This window comes from Oncorhynchus nerka, linkage group LG28 (genome assembly GCF_034236695.1).
Source record: "Oncorhynchus nerka isolate Pitt River linkage group LG28, Oner_Uvic_2.0, whole genome shotgun sequence".
Taxonomy (NCBI): domain Eukaryota; kingdom Metazoa; phylum Chordata; class Actinopteri; order Salmoniformes; family Salmonidae; genus Oncorhynchus; species Oncorhynchus nerka.
Window position 1 is genome coordinate 15,343,392 of NC_088423.1, and position 24,976 is coordinate 15,368,367.

At 43.1% G+C, this 24,976-nt stretch overlaps 2 protein-coding genes across 4 annotated transcripts in view; one reads left to right on the plus strand and one right to left on the minus strand.

Annotated features, from left to right (window-relative positions):
- The window catches only part of LOC115112911 (cdc42 effector protein 1-like), a 35,591-nt gene extending 27,879 nt beyond the window's left edge, over positions 1 to 7,712 (plus strand). For both annotated transcript variants that reach the window (XM_029639965.2, XM_029639964.2), the window contains exon 3: positions 5,726 to 7,712. In XM_029639965.2, the coding sequence (XP_029495825.1) occupies positions 5,726 to 6,468 (743 nt within the window). In that variant the 3' untranslated portion in view covers positions 6,469 to 7,712. The remainder of the gene's footprint in view (positions 1 to 5,725) is intronic.
- LOC115112910 (SH3 domain-binding protein 1-like) lies at positions 7,471 to 23,943 on the minus strand. Of its 2 annotated transcripts, XM_029639963.2 has the most exons (18): positions 23,693 to 23,943; positions 15,128 to 15,170; positions 14,460 to 14,564; positions 14,291 to 14,367; positions 14,088 to 14,199; positions 13,574 to 13,650; positions 13,206 to 13,293; positions 13,024 to 13,092; positions 12,820 to 12,910; positions 11,405 to 11,541; positions 11,163 to 11,271; positions 10,959 to 11,040; positions 10,769 to 10,849; positions 10,310 to 10,423; positions 9,950 to 10,047; positions 9,556 to 9,718; positions 9,080 to 9,435; positions 7,471 to 8,623 (listed from the first exon to the last, which is right to left on the minus strand). In XM_029639963.2, the coding sequence occupies exons 1-18, from the start codon at positions 23,737 to 23,739 to the stop codon at positions 8,376 to 8,378; spliced, it is 2,097 nt and encodes a 698-aa protein (XP_029495823.1). In that variant the 5' UTR covers positions 23,740 to 23,943; the 3' UTR covers positions 7,471 to 8,375. The 2 variants fall into 2 exon arrangements, with proteins under 2 accessions (XP_029495823.1, XP_064868724.1); XM_065012652.1 differs by lacking the exons at positions 15,128 to 15,170; positions 23,693 to 23,943 and adding an exon at positions 14,697 to 14,715.
- Between the last annotated feature and the right edge of the window lie 1,033 nt (positions 23,944 to 24,976).

The following is a 24,976-nucleotide window of genomic DNA, read 5'->3' on the forward strand; positions in this document are numbered from 1 at the left end:
CTGTAATACCCTCATGTCTCACGGTGGCTAGGAAAAACTCCCTAGAAAGGCCAGAACCTAGGAAGAAACCTAGAGAGGAACTAGGCTATGAGGGGTGGTGTTCAAATGTTCATAAATGACCAGCATGGTCAAATAATAATAATCACAGTAGTTGTCGAGTGTGCAACAAGTCAGCACCTCTGGAGTAAATGTCAGTTGGCTTTTCATAGCCGATCATTGACAGTATCTCTACCGCTCCTGCTGTCTCTAGAGAGTTGAAAAGAGAGAGAGAGAGAGAGAGAGAGAGAGAGAGAAAAAAAAACTTAAATTCACACAGGACACCGGATAAGCACTACACGATCAAGGGAGAACCTCAGAGAAAATCCCCGGCATGAGCTTCCCAAGGACAGCACGTTCAAATCAAAACAGTATCAACAAAGTTAGCAGCTAGCAGTAAAGCTAGCTAGCACTTCAATCGATCTAAAAGTTCTAAAGTAAGTGCTACATGATCAAGGGATAGTACTGTGTGTAGTATAGTATTCTACAGTATACAAAAAAGTATATAGTAAGCACTACACTACAGGGATACCACAGTATGGGGTATAGGATTACTGAATATAAGATCAGCGTCAACTCACCATCTGTACGACCAAGAATATGTTTTCCGCGACGCGGATCCTGTGTTCTGCCTTACAAACAGGACAACGGAATGGATCGCATGCAGCGACCCAAGAAAACGACTCCGAAAAAGAGGGAAACGTAGCGGTCTTCTGGTCAGACTCCGGACAAGGGCACATCGCGCACCACTCCCCAGCATTCTTCTTGCCAATGTCCAGTCTCTTGACAACAAGGTTGATGAAATCCGAGCAAGGGTAGCATTCCAGAGGGACATCAGAGACTGCAATGTTCTCTGCTTCACGGAAACATGGCTTACTGGGAAGACGCTATCCGATGCGGTGCAGCCAACGGGTTTCTCCACGCATCGCGCCGACAGAAACAAACATCTTTCTGGTAAGAAGAGCGGCGGGGGCGTATGCCTCATGACTAACGAGACATGGTGTGATGAAGGAAACATACAGGAACTCAAATCCTTCTGTTCACCTGATTTAGAATTCCTCACAATCAAATGTAGACCGCATTATCTTCCAAGAGAATTCTCTTCGATTATAATCACAGCCGTATATATCCCCCCCCAAGCAGACACATCGATGGCTCTGAACGAACTTTATTTAACTCTTTGCAAACTGGAAACCATTTATCCGGAGGCTGCATTCATTGTAGCTGGGGATTTTAACAAAGCTAATCTGAAAACAAGACTCCCTAAATTTTATCAGCATATCGATTGCGCAACCAGGGGTGGTAAAACCTTGGATCATTGTTACTCTAACTTCCGCGACGCATATAAGGCCCTGCCCCGCCCCCCTTTCGGAAAAGCTGACCACGACTCCATTTTGTTGATCCCTGCCTACAGGCAGAAACTTAAACAAGAGGCTCCCACGCTGAGGTCTGTCCAACGCTGGTCAGACCAAGCTGACTCCACACTCCAAGACTGCTTCCATCACGTGGACTGGGACATGTTTCAGTATTGCGTCAGATGGAAATATTGACGAATACGCTGATTCGGTGTGCGAGTTCATTAGAACGTGCGTCGAAGATGTCGTTCCCATAGCAACGATAAAAACATTCCCAAACCAGAAACCGTGGATTGATGGCAGCATTCGCGTGAAACTGAAAGCGCGAACCACTGCTTTTAATCAGGGCAGGGTGTCTGGTAACATGTCCGAATATAAACAATGCAGCTATTCCCTCCGCAAGGCTATTAAACAAGCTAAGCGTCAGTACAGAGACAAAGTGGAATCTCAATTCAATGGCTCAGACACAAGAGGCATGTGGCAGGGTCTACAGTCAATCACGGACTACAAGAAGAAACCCAGCCCAGTCACGGACCAGGATGTCTTGCTCCCAGGCAGACTAAATAACTTTTTTGCCCGCTTTGAGGACAATACAGTGCCACAGACACGGCCTGCAACGAAAACATGCGGTCTCTCCTTCACTGCAGCCGAGGTGAGTAAGACATTTAAACGTGTTAACCCTCGCAAGGCTGCAGGCCCAGACGGCATCCCCAGCCGCGCCCTCAGAGCATGCGCAAACCAGCTGGCCGGTGTGTTTACGGACATATTCAATCAATCCCTATACCAGTCTGCTGTTCCCACATGCTTCAAGAGGGCCACCATTGTTCCTGTTCCCAAGAAAGCTAAGGTAACTGAGCTAAACGACTACCGCCCCGTAGCACTCACTTCCGTCATCATGAAGTGCTTTGAGAGACTAGTCAAGGACCATATCACCTCCACCCTACCTGACACCCTAGACCCACTCCAATTTGCTTACCGCCCAAATAGGTCCACAGACGATGCAATCTCAACCACACTGCACACTGCCCTAACCCACCTGGACAAGAGGAATACCTATGTGAGAATGCTGTTCATCGACTACAGCTCGGCATTCAACACCATAGTACCCTCCAAGCTCGTCATCAAGCTCGAGACCCTGGGTCTCGACCCCGCCCTGTGCAACTGGGTACTGGACTTCCTGACGGGCCGCCCCCAGGTGGTGAGGGTAGGCAACAACATCTCCTCCCCGCTGATCCTCAACACGGGGCCCCACAAGGGTGCGTTCTGAGCCCTCTCCTGTACTCCCTGTTCACCCACGACTGCGTGGCCACGCACGCTCCAACTCAATCATCAAGTTTGCGGACGACACAACAGTGGTAGGCTTGATTACCAACAACGACGAGACGGCCTACAGGGAGGAGGTGAGGGCCCTCGGAGTGTGGTGTCAGGAAAATAACCTCACACTCAACGTCAACAAAACTAAGGAGATGATTGTGGACTTCAGGAAACAGCAGAGGGAACACCCCCTATCCACATCGATGGAACAGTAGTGGAGAGGGTAGCAAGTTTTAAGTTCCTCGGCATACACATCACAGACAAACTGAATTGGTCCACTCACACTGACAGCGTCGTGAAGAAGGCGCAGCAGCGCCTCTTCAACCTCAGGAGGCTGAAGAAATTCGGCTTGTCACCAAAAGCACTCACAAACTTCTACAGATGCACAATCGAGAGCATCCTGGCGGGCTGTATCACCGCCTGGTACGGCAACTGCTCCGCCCTCAACCGTAAGGCTCTCCAGAGGGTAGTGAGGTCTGCACAACGCATCACCGGGGCAAACTACCTGCCCTCCAGGACACCTACACCACCCGATGTTACAGGAAGGCCATAAAGATCATCAAGGACATCAACCACCGAACCACTGCCTGTTCACCCCGCTATCATCCAGAAGGCGAGGTCAGTACAGGTGCATCAAAGCTGGGACTGAGAGACTGAAAAACAGCTTCTATCTCAAGGCTATCAGACTGTTAAACAGCCACCATTGAGTGGCTGCTGCCAACACACTGTCATTGACACTGACCCAACTCCAGCCACTTTAATAATGGGAATTGATGGGAAATGATGTAAATATATCACTAGCCACTTTAAACAATGCTACCTTATATAATGTTACTTACCCTACATTATTCATCTCATATGCATACGTATATACTGTACTCTACATCATCGACTGCATCCTTATGTAATACATGTATCACTAGCCACTTTAACTATGCCACTTTGTTTACTTTGTCTACATACTCATCTCATATGTAGATACTGTACTCGATACCATCTACTGTTTGCTGCTCTGTACCATCACTCACTCATATATCCTTATGTACATATTCTTTATCTCCTTACACTGTGTATAAGACAGTAGTTTTAGAATTGTTAGTTAGATTACTTGTTGGTTATCACTGCATTGTCGGAACTAGAAGCACAAGCATTTCGCTACACTCGCATTAACATCTGCTAACCATGTGTATGTGACAAATAAAATTTGATTTGATTTGATTATACAGTATACTATAGAATTCTATTGTAAGTACTATAGTATTCTATACTGCCCTACCAAGCAGAAAGGAAGGACCTGCTCATTTGGTCAAAAATGAGTTAATGTCATTTTGCTACATTAAATACATGCTTAATCACGTGGACAAGTATCCTGCCTCTATTGTGTTTTGGAGATAATGAGGGGTCATTTTTAGCAGTAACTGTACTAGATTACTGAGAAACCAAGGTAAATAAAAGCTATTTTTCTCAGTTCCACCCAATGAGCAGTTACTGGCTTTTTGCTTGGTAGGGCAGTATAGTAAACTGTAGTATTTTTTATGTGGGTATGCAGTCGTTTCTTAACGTACCTTGCATCTAGTTGGTTTCCAGTAGGCCATGCGAGCACTAGTGTGTGACAGGTCATGTGAGTGATCTGGCCTGAGAACAACATGCCTAAGAGGTGATGTCTAACTCAAGAGATAGAGCTTGTGTTTGAAACTGGCAGAAGACTCATCACTCTTTGATGACATAGTTTACACTGCCCTCTGTTGGTGATGGGAGAGCATCTATGGAAGTTCCTTTCTGAATTCTCCACTTACCTTCCCAGCAGAAACTGAGCAAAGTCCACTTTACTTCCCAGGAGAGACTGAGCATAGTCCACTTTACTTCCCAGGAGAGACTGAGCATAGTCCACTTTACTTCCCAGGAGAGACTGAGCATAGTCCACTTTACTTCCCAGGAGAGACTGAGCATAGTCCACTTTACTTCCCAGGAGAGACTGAGCATAGTCCACTTTACTTCCCAGCAGAGACTGAGCATAGTCCACTTTACTTCCCAGCAGAGACTGAGCATAGTCCACTTTACTTCCCAGGAGAGACTGAGCATAGTCCACTTTACTTCCCAGGAGAGACTGAGCATAGTCCACTTTACTTCCCAGGAGAGACTGAGCATAGTCCACATTTACATTTACATTTAAGTCATTTAGCAGACTTTACTTCCCAGGAGAGACTGAGCATAGTCCACTTTACTTCCCAGCAGAGACTGAGCATAGTCCACTTTACTTCCCAGGAGAGACTGAGCATAGTCCACTTTACTTCCCAGGAGAGACTGAGCATAGTCCACTTTACTTCCCAGCAGAGACTGAGCATAGTCCACTTTACTTCCCAGGAGAGACTGAGCATAGTCCACTTTACTTCCCAGCAGAGACTGAGCATAGTCCACTTTACTTCCCAGGACAGACTAGCATAGTCCACTTTACTTCCCAGGACAGACTAGCATAGTCCACTTTACTTCCTCGGACAGACTAGCATAGTCCACTTTACTTCCCAGGACAGACTAGCATAGTCCACTTTACTTCCCAGCAGAGACTGAGCATAGTCCACTTTACTTCCCAGGACAGACTAGCATAGTCCACTTTACTTCCCAGGACAGACTAGCATAGTCCACTTTACTTCCACGGACAGACTAGCATAGTCCACTTTACTTCCTCGGACAGACTAGCATAGTCCACTTTACTTCCCAGGACAGACTAGCATAGTCCACTTTACTTCCCAGGACAGACAAGCATAGTCCACTTTACTTCCCAGGACAGACAAGCATAGTCCACTTTACTTCCCAGGACAGACTAGCTTAGTCCACTTTACTTCCCAGGACAGACTAGCATAGCTTCTTTGAGATTATTCATGAAGGTAGAACTAGGGTGCCAACTGGAATTTGATTTATTCATCCTGTAAAATAGATTTTTAGATTTTTAAGTTTCTTGTCAATAATCTTTCACAAACCAAAATGTTAGGACTAAACTCCTCGTCTCTCCTCCCCCTCAGGTTTGGAGTCAGGTTTCGCCACTCTGCCCCGCCTCTCCCGTTCAGCAGAGCGTCAGTCGCAACAGGGAGGATCTATTTCCTGTACCCCCAATGCCCACGGCTGCTCGCTCACCGATGTCTCCGCCCTCCTGAAGTCCTCCGCATACCCCACCCTGACTTCTGACCCCGGTCACATGACAAAGTATGAGTCCCTGACCTCCATGGCCTCCTTCACCTTTGACCTGGGGCCCTCCCTCATGAGCGAGGTGTTCGGTTTGATTGACAGCCCTAACGGCCACCTAGAGCCCAGCCATGCCTGGGTGGCAGAGGAGCCAAGCGGTTCTGCATTTGTGTTTGTGACCAATGAAGGCTCGGAGATGGACTCGGAAATGGATGCCACCACTGCCTCATTGGTGGATTCTCTGCTTCGAGAAGACTGTAGCAGCAGGAAGAGTCCATATGGGATGGAGTGGGAAGAGGAGGAAGAGGAGGCTAGGAGAATGGAGATGAATGGAGGTGGGCAGCATCTTAAAGGGGCGGTGCCTGATTTAGTGATGGGCTCCCCATCTAGACAGAGGCCTGCTATGGAGAGTGAGAGGTTCCAGGGTGCCACTGATGTGCTGGGGGTGCTCTACGGAGTTGGAGGGACCCTGAAGGGGCAGCAGAGGATGGATCTGGAGGGAGAGGTGACCATGGGCCAGACCATGAAGAAAACACCTTACATCTGCATTACCCCTGATGAGGAGGAGGAAATCAAAGTCTGAACAGAACCGACAGACTAAATGGACAACAATTATTTTAACCAGTAGTACCTACTACAGATGGGATTGGGATTATTGCTTAATTCCTTGTAAATACTTTTGTTTTAAGAAAAAACATTTTTTCCATCAATGAGGATAGCTTTTTGAGCTGAGTCACCCTTGAACCCTTCTTCATCATATTCTAATATTCATTGGAGAAATTGAATTTTATAAGTCGTCAGAAGACGACTTGTTGAAAGATTATGGAGGCTGACAGTTCCCCAAGCGAACATACTGTATGGAAGGAGCTTGAACAGGCTAATAATAGCTTTTAAAAGAGGTCACTGGAACCAGTAGCGAACAAAGAGATGGGGTAGAAAGTGTCAGAGTGTACCAGAGAAAGTGGTCGTTGGACACAGAGGAGTTACCATGGAAACACTAAAGATGTTGCTCAACAGTGTGTAAGTCTGTTAACAGCTGGTTATATATAGTCAGTTTGGACTTCCTGAGCAAAATGCTCAATGTGTGACTTCATAGAACTATTCAAGGCAACAGGCAGGACACAAAGATGAAGCAGTAGCCATTTCTAGCCATTCAAACACTACACCAAGAGAGAGATCTTAAGTCTTAGAACATAACGTTAACTACAGGAAAACAATCATATTTTGACTGGTGCTTACACTTTTTATTGGTCTACAGATACAGTGTGAAGCACAAACCCTGAGAAATGTACTCAGAAGTTAAATAGAATAAGGTAATTTTGTACAATGTTGTAGTATAAGTATAATGTTTGGACAGTATGTTTGTTAATTCACATATTAACATCATACTCCATTTCGAAATGTTTCTCAAATTCATTATGGGTCTAACTCATATTGCTTTTTGAATTGATAGTCACCTGCTTGTCTACTATTCTGTCAACTAATGGTTGAATCCTCTTTTTAAAGCAGTGTCTTATATCCATATAACTGTGCTGCTGTTGACACCAATGATATTTCTATAATGATAATAATAAATGCAATAAAATGTTTTTAATTAGCATTAATACTTTATTTACATATCTGAAAACATACTGTACTACAAAACAGCTCTAAATAAATCACAACACATCATGCATATACAGAGGCTTCAAAGACTACTCACATCCCTCGTATTCCAGACACAACAATCTCACCCATCTACATCTACACCATAAGGACAAAGTGAAAATATGATTTTAGAAATGTTTGCAAATGTATTGAGAATGAAATACAGAAATATTGAATTTACACCCCTGAGTCAATACTTTGTAGAAGCATCTTTGGCATGTCTGCTTTTTTTTAACCAACTGTATCTACCAATAGGTGTCCTTCTTTGTGAGGCAAAGGAAAACCTCCCTTTGTGGTTGAATCTGTGTTTGAAATGCACAGCTCGACTGAGGGACCTTACAGATAACGTAGTCATTCAAAAATCATGTTAAACACTATTATTGCACACAGTGTGAGTCCATTCAACTTATTATGTGACTTGTTAAGCACTTTTCTACTCCTGAACTTATTTAGGCTTGCCATAACAAAGGGGTTGAATACTTATTTACTCAAGACATTTCAGCATTTCATTTGTACAAATTTTGAAAAACATAATTTCACTTTGACATTATGGGGTATTGTGTGTAGGCCAGTGACACAAACATCTAAATGGAATCTATTTTAAATTCAAGCTGTAACTCAACAACATGAAAAAAGTCAAGGGGTGTGAATGATTTCTGAAGAAACTGTATGGCTCAAGCTACAAAGCACTTGGACTTGGCTGCAGAAGCCCAATACATCTCTGGCCTTGATACGCAACCAAACAAGGTGGCACCAAATGTCAGGTTACAGTCTACATTTGTACCTAAAGCATAAGAAAACTTCTTTACACATGCTTAGATGACACTCTATATCTCTACCTCATCACTGCGCTATAGAGGTCACCTGTTTGCTCACCAGTACTGGGGGCTTGGGTGGTGGGATTTGAGGGGGCCTAATTGCACCCTTTTTGTTCGGGGCCTTCTTCAGGACCGGAGCTAGGGGCTTGGGTGCAGGGTGTGGCTGGGTTTTGGGTGCCTCTGCTGGTGCTGGGGTGCTGGGTCTGGAGTATGTAGCGACCACCTGCTCTTTACCAGGGATGAACCGCTTATGCTGAAAGAAGGAACTCTTCACTGTGAAAAGAGAGAAAGAGGTAGTTGGGTGTTGAGGATTGATTGAGGATAAGTCTTATTGTGACTATATATGTGCATTATTATATTAGAGTATTTGTCTTTACATCGACTTGAAACTAAACCTGTTGGTTGTGGAAGTGCAACAGTTATTTATGACAACAGTTTCGTCATTAGAAGCCGTTGGTAATTTTGGCCACTGCTGCCATAGAACGTGGCTTCCTGTGTACTAAAGTGGAGCAGTACTTTGCCACTTATGCTGAGCTGGACTGTGACACACCTCATGAGCTCTGTGGATGACTTCAGCACCGTCAATAAATAGCGTTAGCTTACGACCACATGAGCTCTATGGATGACTTCAGCGCTGTCAATAAATAGCGTTAGCTAGCTACCACATGAGTTCTGTGTTTTACTATGCACCATTAGTATGTCATGGAATGGCCGTGGAGGGTCACCTACGTTTGTATGATGAGGTGATTGTCAGTATAGCTTTGGGGGAGTCCGGTGGGGCCTCTAAGATGGGTTCTAGTGATTCTGATTCAGGGCTCTGCTTCTGGGTCGGACTGCAGACAGACACCGGTGGTGGGGAAGGAACCAGGGTTGGGCCAGGAGACAGTTTGGGGCTGGGAAGTGGGGATGTGTTGTGAACCAGTGTTGGGCTTGAGATGGGGAACGTGCTCTGGGTCTGGACTGAGGTACGGGTAAGTGGGGTTGAGCTAGGTGGGTCTGAGGCAGAGTTCCCCCAGGTGGTGGTTCTATGAACAAAGGAGCCTGACTTGAAGATGAATAGACCTCCACTGTTCTGTGATCCTGAGCTGAGGAGGAGACGGTTGGTGTTAGATAGCACACTGTTATAATTAAAAAGTGAACAAGTAAACTCTGTTCAAATGCCTATTGACAATGTTTCATTCCTGTTCCGTCTGTGTGTGTGGTACCTGATTGTTTTACAGAGAGAAGGATGAGAAGGGGTAGAGGAAGAGCATAAGGAAGAGGAGGAGGTAGTTCTGGCAAGATTCTCTTTCCCAGACTCTGAGGGTTCAGGTTCTAACAAGGTCAAATCTGAGACCCCAGGAAGATCAGGAATCTCAAAGTCCACCTCTGGAAAGGAACACAACATAGGTCATGTTGCATAAAAGATCCATAGACCTACCTAGCTTAGCTCAACACAGTAAGATAAACATGAATGGTCATAAGGCATTCAGGCAGCTCGCTCTGGTATCATAGTGGCGAACTTCCACAAATGTCATGCAAACCAACTCATCACTTAAAGGACTCCCAGTACTCCTCCCCGGAACATAAGTAAACAGAACATTGAAGGTGGTACTGTACCTTCTGGAAACAGGCTGCTGGAGTATTTTATGAGAGGCTCAACCACCGCCACGACCTGGACAGAGGAGGCAGATGCCATGTCCAACAACGCTGCCTCCCTGAGAGAGAGGAAAATAGAGAAAAATAGACGCCGGTATAGAATTGGATGGAGGAGAGGAAAATTGAAGTAAGACAAAGAGAGAGGGAGGGAGAAAGAAAAGAGGTTAAAGTCAACTACTAAATAACACAGACCTAATCAGATTAGTAACAACAGAAAGTGACATCAGGAACAACACTTAGACATAGGGCTATTATGACAGACAGATAGCTAGACAGTGTGGTTCAGTTTCCTCTCTCTGTCACCGTGTCAGTAGTACCCACCCCTCCATGTGAGGCCACAACAGATTGGGACCCAGTACTATGGCAATGTTACTGGGACTCATCCTGTTAACCGCCTGCTGCTCTGACAGACATGACAGGAACTGTACCAGGTACCTAATAGAGGGGAGGAGGGAGAGAGAGAGAGAGAAACAGAGAGAGCGAGACGGAGACAGAGAGAGAGAGGCAGATAGGAAGATATTCACAATCATCACACATCCTGCATCATTCTTGAGTGTTTATAACTTCACACAGGAATCTTTCAAGATCACAGGAGGTTGGTGACACCTTAATTGGGGAGGACGGGCTCATGGTAATCGCTGGAGCCGAATTGAGTAGAATGGTATCAGATACATCAAACACATGGTTTGTTGCAATTCCATTCGCTCCGTTCCATACATTATTATGAGCAATCCTCCCCTCAGCAGCCTCCACTGGTCAAGATCTGAGAGAGCTATGTACCGGAGGTTGTTGTAGTTTTCTGATGGTAACTTCTTCAGCACAATTTTAAACTGCTCAAGTTTGTCTGTCAATTCTTTCTCCCTAAATAATGACGGGGACAGGCAGAGAGACGTTTTATGAGGAGAGAGAAATTATATAAAGACACTATAAACTGTATGCTTCTAAGATGTAGACCAATCAAGGACCTTACCCTGCTGCTTGAAACCAATCATTGTAGAGTTCAAAGGTCATGAGAGGTTCAGGCAGCTCTCTCAGGTAGCTTTTCAAAGCCCCTACATTGAAAAAATAGAAGATGCTGCTTAATGCCTACGTGTTGTTGTACTGTCAAGTAGACACATTTTAAACTTGAAAACCTTGAATAAGAAGTAGTTTCAACAGGGACATTCTCTCTGACCTGCGACTGCGTGAGGGTCAGTGAACTCGCTGTGGTTCATGACTCCTCCATCCAGACTGCTCTTCAGTCTCTTCACTACCGAGGCTGCTGCCGCCAGACGAAACAGACCCTGAGAGAGAGATGGAGGGAGAGAGATAGAGACCAATTTTATCCAGGAGGGTATTATCGTAGACTGGCTAGTTAATTAATTAAATCCCATTCACATGAATACCATGTAGTAGATGAATAATTTCAGTCCTCACCTCCTCCCTCATGCCGGTGTGCAGCAGCATGTGAACACACTCCTGGATGGGAACAGCGATCTCCCTGCCGCTGTCATACAGGTGAGTCAGCAGGGGCTCCCCGTATACCTTCCCCCTAGAGTTGTTCTTCTGGGAGTCTGTGGTAACACATACTGGTGACACACTGGACAAATACTACTGTAGGCAGGTGGGAGCAACACATTGGAAGGGTGAGTTACCTATGTACAGTAAGTAAGCCTGGGTATTGTAACTGCAAACACACATACTGTACACATACTCACACACATACACACACACACACACACACACACACACACACACACATACATTCACACACATACAAACCTACTCATTCAAGGGTTTTTCTTTATTTGACTATTTTCTACATTTTAGAATAATAGTAAAGACATCAAAACTATGAAATAACACACATGGAATCATGTAGTAAACAAAAAAGTGTTAAACAAAGATTCTTCAAAGTAGCCACCCTTTGCCTTGATGACAGCTTTGCATACTCTTGGCATTCTCTCAACCAACTTCATGAAGAATGCTTTTCCAACAGTCTTGAAGAGGTTCCCACAAATGCTGAACACTTGTGGCGGCTTTTCCTTCACTCTGCGGTCCAACCCATCCCAAACCATCTCAATTGGGTTGAGGTCGGGTGATTGTGGAGGCCAGGTCATCTGATGCAGCACTCTCCTTCTTGGTCAAATAGCCCTTACACAGCCTGGAAGTGTGTTTTGGGCCATTGTCCTGTTGAAAAACAAATGATAGTCCCACTAAGCGCAAACCAGATGGGATGGTGTATCACTGCAGAATGCTGTGGTAGCCATGCTGGTTAAGTGTGCCTTGAATTCTAAATAAATCACTGACAGTGTCACCAGCAAAGCACCCCCACGTCATCACACCTCCCCCTCCATGCTTCATGGATGGTGGGAACCACACATGCAGAGATAATCCGTTCACCTACTCTGCGTCTCACAAAGACACCAAAAATATAATATTTGGACTCATCAGACCAAAGGACAGATTTCCACCGGTCTAATGTCCATTGCTCGTGTTTCTTGGCCCAAGCAAGTCTCTTCTTATTATTGGTGTCCTTTAGTAGTGGTTTCTTTGCAGACATTCCACCATGAAGGCCTGATTCACACAGTGTCTACTGAACAGTTGATTTTGAGATGTGTTTGTTACTTGAACTCTGTGAAGCATTTATTTAGTGGAAATCCCTGGAATGAGTAGTTGTCTCCAAACTTTTCACTGGTACATACATACATACATACATACATACATACATACATACATACATACATACACATACACACACACACACACACACACACACACACATACACACACACACACACACACACACACACACACACACACACACACACACACACACACACACTATTCACCTGTTTGATTGTGGCTTTCTTTTAGCTCAGTGATGTTTCGTTCCAGGAAGTCATGGGAATTCTTATGATGTTCTGCTTGTAGTTCCAGCAGCTGAGAGGGCACAAACCAGGCACTTATCAAATTGAATTCCTAATAGCACATGATAATTAACAAAAGCAAAAAACACAACTTGAAAGAGAGGACAATTAGCGGGCCACACTCACACGAATGAAGTAGTTGGCATAGGCCTCTTCTTTAGTGGCAAAGTGATAGAGATCTGCAGAGTACTGATCCTGTAGAGAATGAATAGCCATACCAACAGTATGTATGTAAGAGGCTAAAACTACCGCAGGAAACAACAAAGTGTCTTAAACAGTAACACGTAATAGGAGTGACCATCCAACACCTTGATACTCTCCAGTTTCCTCCAGGCCTCCTCCACCTCTTCTTTCAGCCCGTCCTGCTTTGCCTGAGGGCCCGTACTGGCCTGGGACCTGAAGGGGCAAAGTCATTCATGATCAGAAGCCAGAAAGAAAACAAGAGGACACAATGGAGATACTGATCAAAGGTAGTTATTATAGATGTATAAAGGAACTATACACTGGTGGGAGGAGCTATAAGAGGATTGGCTCAATGTAATGGTTGGAATGGAATAAATGGAACTGTGTCAACCACTACCTCCACTGGTCTGGAACATATAGGGTCTGTCACCTATCCGGTGACAATAAAACATCTTAAAGTGCTAAATACAATCACACAGAATGTGTGACCCACTTGTTGAGTGCATTGTGCCAGTCCATTGTGAGTTTTGCAAACTGCTTCTTGTTTTTGAGAATCTCTGGAAGGTCTTCCTACAGATGGAAACAGAGTTAGTATTTATATGCTGAACAACTAATCAAAAGGCTACCCAGACTATTTGCATTTTTTTGCGCTGCTGCTACTCGCTGTTCATTATCTACACTGTACATAGTCACTTTACCCCTACCTACATGTACAAATGACCTCAACTCAGTACCAGTACCCTCTGTATATAGCCTGGTTATTGTTATTTTATTGTTGCTCTTTTATTTTTTTACTTTATTTAGTAAGTATTTTTCTTAAAAACTACATTGTTGGTTAAGAGCTTGTAAGTAAGCATTTCACGGTAAGGTGAAGGTAAGGTAACACCTGTTGTATTCGGCGCACGTGACAAATAACATTTGATTTGATTTGATGTGATACTACATAATCACAAACTTTCATTTTCGTCCAAAAGTGTCTGAAAGCCTCTTGCTCCTGCAGCCCTTACCTCACTGAGCTTATTGAGAGGCTCCAAAACCTCCTTCTCCAGCTTCAGCTCAAATTCAGCCAGTGTTTTGGCCAGATGGTTCTCCATGAAGCAACACATCTCCAACACTTTCCTATCAGAGAGGAAATAGGCTGATTGATTAATTGACTAATGTTTGACTGATCATTTGGATGATGAATAAATGGTTTGGCTACATAAAGTACCTGATAGAAGAGTCTGCATCAAAGTCTTTAAAGCTCTCAGCCATGCAAACAGAGAGCAGCATGAGAGGGAGTTTTTTCTGGAGAGAGACATAGTTTTGTATTGATAATCATAACAGATGTAAGTCAAGTCAAAGGGAAGGGATGAAAGGTGAAAAAGACGAGATGTTACCATTCGTCTCTCTGTGTCCAGCCCTAGTTGACTCTGCAGACAGGCAAGCAGCTTCTTGTGAATAACCTGCGCTGCCTTCTTGGCTGGCTCCACCCGCTGCTCCACCTAAGACCAATGAAAATGACAGATATAGAGTGTGTCTTATGTTCACAGTGTGAGCTAGGTCCCAAATGTATTCACCCTTCACGTAGTGAACTGAACGACTGCTATCCCCCTTTATAATCTGCCTTAATGCACCATAACCAGATCCTCTATCCTCCTCTATCCCCCTCCTCCTCTATCCTCCTTTATAATCAGCTTCAACACATCATAACCAGATCCTCTATCCCCCTTTATAATCAGCCCCAACTCACCATAACCAGATCCTCTATCCCCCTTTATAATCAGCCCCAACTCACCATAACCAGATCCTCTATCCCCCTTTATAATCAGCCTCAACTCACCATAACGAGATCCTCTATCCCCCTTTATAATGAGCCTGAATGTACCATAACCAGATCCTCTATCCCCCTTTATAATCAGCCTCAACTCACCATAACGAGATCCTCTATCCCCCTTTATAATCAGCCTCAACTCACCATAACGAGATCCTCTATCCCCCTTTATAATCAGCCTCAACTCACCATAACGAGATCCTCTATCCCCCTTTATAATCAGATTTAACTCACCATAACCAGATCCTCTGTGAGAAGGTCAGTGGCATCCTGTGATCTGTTGATAAGAATTAAAAAAGGCTTTCAGGCCGTGTTTGTTTTGCAGTGTGTTGCAGTATGTGCATTTATTATGGATCCCCATTAGTTCAGCAGCCACTCTTCTTGGGGTCCAGCAAAGTGCAGCTCTATGGGAGATTAGTACACATGTAGCTCTTCCACTGTCAGTCAGATGAGATCAACATCCTAAAGTTAGAGTGGAGGCTACTGCTGTGGGCTGCTGTGGTTTAGATAGGAAGCAGGCCAGATAGAGAGGGGGGAGGGGGGGGGGGTGGAGGGGAAGTTTGCTGATGAGGGCTACTGCTCAAGCCAGCCCCCCCCCCACCTACTGTACCAGCAACTGAATTTTGCCTGGAGTGCCCCTGAAGTACCCCCTCATGTGCACTTTACCAGTAGGCCTATGGTCTCATGAGTCTTCTCAAGTACCCCCTGTGGATAGGTCAAGTACCCCCAGGGGTCCTAGTACCCATGGTTGAGAACCACTGCCCTAATCCACTGTTTTAGGTTACTTACAGGTGAAGATGGAGAGACAGAGAGTGAGTGAGAGAGAGAGACAGGCAAAGAGAGAGAGAGAGATTAATTTGTATTGTTTATTTAACTTTGTTTATTATCTACTTCACTTGCTTTGTCAATGTTAACATGTTTCCCATGCCAATGAAGCCCTTGAATTGAATTGAATTGAATTGAGAGAGAAAGACTGAGAGAGAGAGAGAGAGAGATACAAATATTAGAATCAACTATTAAAGACTAACCCAAAAAGTGTTAGACCAACCCCAAAAAAGGCCTGTGGTGTTGATGGTATACTCAATGAAAGGATAAAATATACAGACAACAAATTTCAAATTGGCTATACTTAAACTCTTTAACATCATCCTTAGCTCTGGCATCTTCCCCAATATTTGGAACCAAGGACTGATCACCCAAATCCACAAAAAAGGAGACAAATTTGACCCCAATAACTACTGTGGGATATGCGTTAACAACAACCTTGGGAAAATCCTCTGCATTATCATTAACAGCAGACTCATACATTTCCTCAGTGAAAACAATGTACTGAGCAAATGTCAAATTGGCTTTTTACCAAATTACTGTACGACAGACCACGTATTCACCCTACACACCCTAATTGACAAACAAAAAAACAAAACAAAGGCAAAGCCTTCTCATGCTTTGTTGATTTAAAAAAAGCCTTTGGCTCCATTTGGCATGAGAGTCTGCTATACAAATTGATGGAAAGTGGTGTTGGGGAAAAAACACAAGACATTATAAAATCCATGTACACAAACAACAAGTGTGCGGTTAAAATTGGCAAAAAACACACATTTATTTCCACAGGGGGTGAGGCAGGGATGCAGCTTAAGCCCCACCCTCTTAAACCTATATATCAACAAATTGGCGAGGGCACTAGAACAGTCTGCAGCACCCGGCCTCACCCTACTAGAATCTGAAGTCAAATGTCTACTGTTTTATGATGATCGATCTGGTGCTTCTGTCACCAACCAAGGAAAGTCTACAGCAGCACCTAAACCTTCTGCACAGATTCTGCCAGACCTGGGCCCTGACAGTAAATCTCAGTAAGACAAAAATAATGGTGTTCCAAAAAAGGTCCAGTCGCCAGGACCACAAATACAAATTCCATCTAGACCCCATTGCCCTAGAGCAGGGCCTCCCAAACTGGGGTACACGTACCAATGCCGTCGGGGGTACGCCAAATAAAAATGTGATTTGAATTTTTATATATATATTTTTTTTTTAATTCTTCACATTTTTAAACAGTACATTTATATTTTTCAACGGGGCTATACATTTGGGTGAGTTTTTTTTCTCACCTGAGTAGCCTCGTTTCACTGCCAAAAATAAAATTAAACCATTTACTGTTCAGAAAAATAACAACACAATGTCAAATACAGGTAGCCTAGTCAAATTATTAACATCCAATCACATTAACCGTTACTCTGTCGCAGGAAACCTTCCCTCTTGCACAGACCTTTATAAATTAAACATGACAATTTGAAAAATAAGCCACGGTGTCACGCCCTGGTCTTAGTATTTTGTGTTTTCTTTATTATTTTGGTCAGGCCAGGGTGTGACATGGGTTATTTATGTGGTGTGTTTTGTCTAGGGGTTTGTTGTAGGTTATGGGATTGTGGTTAGTGGGGTTGTCTAGAAAAGTCTATGGCTGCCTGGAGTGGTTCTCAATCAGAGGCAGGTGTTTATCATTGTCTCTGATTGGGAACCATATTTAGGCAGCCATATTCTTTGAGTGTTTCGTGGGTGATTGTTCCTGTCTCTGTTTGCACCAGATAAGGCTGTTTAGGTTTTCACGTCACGGTTCTTGTTTTGTATTGTTCATGTTTATCTTTTATTAAAGATGAATCAAAAATAACCACGCTGCATTTTGGTCCTCCTCTCCTTCACCGGAAGAACCTTAACACACAGGAGTTTTTTGAGCAAGAATAAAGACGACTTTCGAGCAGTAAGACATATATAAAAGCAACAGATACCATTAATTAGAAGGAGCTAGAACTTTCTTATATGGTGAGCTACCGAGTGGCTAGGACAGGCAAGCCTCATACTATTGTGGAGGACTTAATTCTTCCTGCTACCGCGGATATGGCTGGGACAATGCTGAGGGAAAAGGACAAACAAATATATACAGACAATGCCTTTATCAAACAACACTGTTTTACGACACATCAGTGACATGGCAGGAGATGTTTTGAAACAATTACTGCTTCGCAAACATGCAAGGTGAATTATATGCCTTACAGCTGGATGAGTCAACAGACGTGGCAGGCCTGGCACAGCTCCTGGTATATGTCAATTACGTTTATGGGTGGTCAGTTAAGGAAGACATCCTCTTCTGCAGACCACTGAAAATCAGGACAACATGGGAGGTTATTTTTAAAGTACTGGACACCTTTGTGACATCAAATGGACTTTGGTGGTCAAGATGTGTTGGTATCTGCACTGATGGCGCAAAAGCCATAACAGGGAGACATAGTGGAGTGGTAACGCTCATGCAAGCAGTTGCTCCCGACGCCACTTGGGTAAATTGCAGCATCCACCGAGAGGCTCTTTCTGCCAAGGGAATGAATGACAGCTTGAAAGACGTTTTGGACATTACAGTGAAAATGGGTAACTTTGTTAAGGCAAGGCCCTTGAACTCTCGTGTATTTTCTGCATTATGCAATGATATGGGCAACGACCATGTAACGCTTTCACAACATACAGAAGTGTGTTGGTTATCAAGGGGCAAAGTATTGATTGTTTTTTTAAAATTGAGAGACGAGCTTAAAGTTTTCATAACTTGTCTGACCGCTTGCATGATGACGAGTTTCTCACACACTTGGCCTATCTGGGTGATGTTTTTTCTCACCTGAATGATCTGAATCTAGGATTACCACGAGACTCCGCAACTATATTCAACGTGCGGAACAAAATTGAGGCTATGATTAAGAAGTTAGAGCTCTTCTCTGTCTGCATTAACAAGGACAACACACAGCTCTTTCCATCATTGTATGATTTTTTTGTGTGCAAATTAACTCAAACTTACGGACAATGTAAAATGTGATATAGCGAAGCACCTGAGTGAGTTGGGTGCGCAATTACACAGGTACTTTCCTAAAATGTACAATACAAACAACTGATTCGTTATCCCTTTCATGCCCTGCCTCCAGTCCACTTACCGATATCTGAACAAGAGATCCTCATTGAAATTGCAACAAGCGCTTCTGTGAAAATGGAATTTAATCAGAAGCCACTGCCAGAGTTTCTTGCCTTGGCAAATGGTGCTGTTAAGACACTGGTGCCCTTTGCAACCACGTACCTATGTGAGAGTGGAATCTCTGCCCTCACTAGCAGGAAAACTAAATACAGACACAGACTGTGTGGGAAATGATTTAAGACTGAGACTCTCCAATACAACCCAACATTGCAGAGTTATGTGCATCCTTTTAAGCAAACCCTTCTCATTAACCTGTGGTGAGTTATTCACCATTTTTATGAACAAATAAGGTGTTATATGTAAGATGGCTACATAAAGAGCAAAAGTATTATTTGTGCCCTGGTCCTATAAGAGCTCTTTGTCACTTCCCACGATCCGGGTTGTGACAAAAACTCACCCTCATTCTTATGTTTAATGAATGTATTGTATAGTGTGTGTGTGGCAGGCTTACAATGATGGCAAAAAAACAACATTTGAGAGTGCGCTGACCCTGGTGCTAGAGGAGGTACGCAGTTGGAGGTTGAATGTTTGAAGGGGTACGGAACTATAAAAAGTTTGGGAACCACTGCCTAGAGCACTGCCCGAGAGCAAACAAAAAACTCCACATACCTCGGCCTAAACATCAGCACCACAGGTAACTTCCACAAAGCTGTGAACGAGCTGAGAGACAAGGCAAGAAGGGCCTTCTATGCCATCAAAAGGAACATAAAATTCAACATATCAATTAGGATCTGGCAAAAAATTTTTTTATCAGTTACAGAACCCATTTCCCTTTATGGTTGTGAGGAATGGGGTCTGCTCATCAACAAAGAATTCACAAAATGGGACAAACACCAAATTGAGACTGCATGCAGAATTCCGCAAAAATATTCTGTGTACAATGTAAAACACCAAATAATGCATGCAGAGTCTCTAAGGAAAAAAAACCACCATTGTAAATACAACCTATATTTATGTTGACTTATTTTCCCTTTTAGATAATAAACAAACTATTACTTTAACTTTAACTATTTGCACATCATTATAACACTGTAAGTAGACAAAATATGACATTTGAAATTTCTTTTTTATTTTGGAACTTTTGTGAGTGTAATGTTTACTGTACATTTTTTATTGTTTATTTCACTTTTGTTTATTATCTATTTCTCTTGCTTTGGCAATGTAAACATATGTTTCCCATGCCAAAAAAGCCCCTTAAATTGCAACTGAATTGATAGAGAGAGACCGAGAGAGAGAGAAAGGAGAAAGTGAGTTGATTTGTGTGCGTTATAATGCTTCAATTATACAGTACAAGTAACAAGTTTGGACACACCTACTCATTCAAGGGTTTTCTTTATTTTTACTATTTTCTACATTGTACAATAATAGTGAAGACATCAAAACTATGAAATAACACATATGGAATCATGTAGTAACCAAAAGATATAACTATGAAATAACACATATGGAATCATGTAGTAACCAAAAGATATAACTATGAAATAACACATATGGAATCATGTAGTAACCAAAAGATATATTTTACATTTTAGATTCTTCAAAGTAGCCACCCTTGCCTTGATAACAGCTTTGGAATGTTTTTCCAACAGTCTTGAATGAGTTCCCACATATGCTAAGTACTTTTTGGCTGCTTTTCCTTCACTCTGCGGTCCAATTCATCCCAAACCATCTCAATTGGGTTGAAGTTAGGTGATTGTAGAGGTCAGATTATATGATGCAGCATTCCATCACTCTCCTTCATGGTCAAATAGCCTTTACACAGCCTGGAGGTGTGTTTTGGGTCATTGTCCAGTTGAAAAACAAATGATAGTCCCACTAAGCTCAAACCAGATGGGATGGCGTATCGCTGCAGAATGCTGTGGTAGCTATGCTGGTTAAGTGTGCCTTGAATTCTAAATCACTGACAGTGTCACTAGCAAAGCTCCCATCACGTCATCACACCTCCTCCCCTTCACTGCGGGAACCACATATGCAGAGATCATCCGTTCACCTACTCTGCGTCTCACAAAGACATGGCAGTTGGAACCAAAAATCTAAAATTTGGACTCATCAGACCAAAGGACAGATTTCCACCGGTCTAAGGCCCATTACTCGTGTTTCTTGTCCCAAGCAAGTCTTCTTCTTATTGGTGTGCTTTAGTCGTGGTTTCTTTGCAGCAATTCGACCATGAAGGCCTGATTCACACAGTGTCCTCTGAACAGTTAATGTTGAGATGTGTCTGTTACATTTATTTGGGCTGCAATTTCTGAGGCTGGTAACTCTAATGAACTTATCCTCTGCAGCAGATGTAACTCTGGGTCTTTTCCTGTGGAGGTCCTCATGAGCGCCAAAAACATCCTAGAGCTTGATGATTTTTGTAACTGCACTTGAAGAAACTTTCAAAGTGTGTGCAAAGCTGTCATCAAGGCAAAGTGTAGCTGCGTTGAAGAATCTAAAATACAGTATAAAGCATATTTATTTGTTTAACACTCTTTTGGTTACTACATGATTCCATATGTGTTACTTCATAGTTTTGATGTCTTCACTATTATTTTACAATTTAAAAAAAATAAAAAAAATAAAGAAAAACCCTTGAATGAGTAGGTGTGTCCAACCTTTTAGCTGGTACTGTATGTCGGGCTTTTCTCAGTTTTAGTTTAGAATTTGTATCATGTTAAGTATTAGCCACTATCGGGAGCCACCATCAGTAATTCCCACATACATTTAGAACTGTCACTTTAGTGTTAGTTTCCTTCCATTTGTAGCCCACATTTTGCATAATTCCATTCCATTCCGTTTACTTTTCTGTCTTCTGTCACGGCCTTGTAAATTGTTCCTGGGGTCGCTAGCATTAGTGGATTGTCACGCCCTAACCATAGAGAGCCCTTGGATTCTCTATAGTGGTTTAGGTCAGGGTGTGACTAGGGGGGTGTTCTAGAATGTATATTTCTATGTTGGTGGTTTTGTATGGTTCCCAAGTAGAGGCAGCTGGTAATCGTCGCCTCTAATTGGGGATCATATTTAGGACTCCCTAACGCTTATTTTGAAGTTCGTGACATGATAATATTAGGCTAACGTTGTGCAATAATTTGGGACATGTAGCCTATTTGAATCATTATGGAACTCAGACTACACATAGCAGTTTAAACCCGGAGCCTGGCACATGGTTCACAATGACTGGACAGTTGAGAAGAAGAATAGATTTAGTTTGCTTCCTGTCATTGATCCTAAAATTCTGAACCCGTTCTCTCCATGTATTCTAGTGAGTCTATTATAAGTATAAGTAAAGGTACACCTTATTTAAAGGGATGGCTTAAGATAAATGTACGGAAAACTCTATTGAATGAAAACTCCATGAGAAAATCTGTTGGCCAGCAAGTGGGAGTGTTTTTAGCAATTTTATTGAACTAATTCAGCCCACGCAGGGGACCCACGCCTGCAAAGCCCGTTATGCGCCTGCAGAAGGTACATCTGAATACCAAATACTGAGAAGTGCATAGGAAAGGTGTGCATTTCATAAGTCTGAATTGGGCTCATTGAGAGCAGTGTGATTGATAGCAGTGAAACAGCTGCAGTGTAGATTTGAACCCCAACTCAGGTCACAGCTGGGTCACATGATTAGCACCTAAACATGTGAATTTGTGTCTTTTGATTGAAATCTATAACAGGAGATATTCCCACCATCTTTGTGAAAGTACCTATGACATCAAGAGCAAGTTCCCTCTTTTGTGTCACTCACTCTCATTTCAACTTTCCTGTTACAACACCAGATGGACACTACATTTTTTCTAGAATATCTGGAGGAGTATTTCTACATTCAAGCATTTTCCAACTGTTTTTTATTTTCTTCAACTAAACAAAAGTTCAAAGTTGTCTGCCTGTGTGTGTGTCTTGATAGTTACGGTTACAGTCAGTCAGTCAGTCAGTGAGATGAGTGTAGGTAGCTGCTCATCTGAAGTGGCTCTCTACTGGTGCAACCTCCCTGTTAGTTAGTAGGGCTTGTCAATATTCTGAAAACACGTCAGTGGAAAAGAGGCCTGCAAACACACAGCTGGTCTGTGGCAACCTGCAGCAGACACCCTCAGCTCTCAGCCAGGATAGCATGGGTATCAACAACCCAACGTGGGTGTTCAATGACATATTTCAGATTATCTACTACATACACATGTAGATTTGGCTTTTGTAAATGTCACATTATTAGGTCAAAGGTCAGCCAGGGGCACAGTTGACTTTTGAGATACATGGGATATCTTGTGGGCGGGGGTGTGCTTTCAAGTTTACACTTTAACCCATTATGTCACAGGCCACATACAAAGTAAAACATGATTTAAACACACTGCACTTGTCATCTCGCCCATTACACTATCTAAAACAACTGTTCATTGTTATGACTGATCTCTCACTCATCCAGACTAAACATTATCACTATTCTCACCTGTCTGTCTGATTCCTAACATTGTTCTTCTTACTTTCATACTAAGGATGGCCTGACAATAACAAACTCAGATTTACTTCAGACACCAAAGATGCCCTGTCCTAAGCAGAACTCAGCTGACTCTTCTTAACAAACTCCTCACTCACCAAAAGTTTGTCTAAAGGTTTTCCCTTCAACACACAGGTGCTCACAGTGAAAACTAAAGACTAAAACTTAGAACCAGACTAGAGTTTAGATTGTCACAAAACTTGATACATGTAGCATTGGTTACAGAAGTACATTAACTCGTGATTGTATTCCCCATTTTATATTGTTAGCTCTATTTTCTGTAATAACTAACCCCCCCAACAAAAAGTACAAAATCGCACATGAAAGTACTTACTTCCCCACAGATCCTAACTGCTTTAAGAGGTTGAATGATTTCAGCATTGTTGCACAGGAGTCAACCCTCCTCTTACAAACTATCCTTCTGTCTTGAACTCCAGCCAGGACTTCAGTCAGGTATCACCTTGCCAGTGACTGTACTATTTCAATTAGCAAGCACCAATGCAAGTGCTTTTCTTCTGTGTGTGTTGTGAGTGTGCGGCTCTGTCATCCAGCAGTATTCGTTCTTGTTTCGGAAATGTGACTGTCACACAGGTCTGAGAGAAGAGGAAGTTGCTTCAACTGAAGCAACATCAGGGGGAAGAGGGTTTTTTTCTCCAACATCACAATGTGAAACATTATCATGTAATATCTATCTGAGTCATAGATGTATATCCATCTAGATATTGTAATCTGCCTATTTACAGAGCCTTCAGAAAGTACTCACACCGCTTGACTTGTTCCACATTTTGTTGTGTTACAGCCTGAATTTAAAATGGATTACATTTAGATTTTTGTCACTGGCCAACACACAATAACCCAATAACGTCAAAGTGGAATTATGTTTATTTTAGATTTTTTTTTAAATTACAAACTAATTTAAAAGGAAAAGCTGAAATGTCTTGAGTCAATAAGTATTCAACCCCTTTGTTATGGCAAGAATAAATCAATTCAGGAGTAAACATTTTCTTAACAAGTCACATAATAAGTTGCATGGACTCACACTGTGTGCAATAATAGTGTTTAACATGATTTTTGAATGACTATCTTATCTCTGTACCCCACAAATGTAATTATCTGCAATGTCACCGGCTTCAATAGAAAATGTATCGGCGTTGTTGTCCACATGGTGAGGGTTGCTGCCTTTCCAATCAAAAGGCCTGGATTAACACCAAGGTTGGTGCTAAACTAAAAGACAGGGATATCACACACATAGCTATCGTAGACATCCCTGAGGCTACGGCCGAAGACAGGAATAAGTACAAGAAGGCCCGCTATGACCTCCACAGAGTCATCCAACGCTCCCTTCCAAGCTCGTCACCAAGCTTAGGACTCTGGGTCTGAACACCTCCCTCTGCAACTGGATCCTGGACTTCCTGACTGGCCAACCCCAGGTGGTGAGGGTAGACAACATCACCTCCACCATGCTGACCCTCAACACAGGGGCCCCACGCTTAGTCCCCTCCTGTACTCCCTGTTCACCCACGACTGCGTGGCCACACCATCATCAAGTTAGCTGACAGCACGACGGTGGTAGACCTGATCACCGCTGACGATGAGTCGGTCTACAGGGAGGTCAATG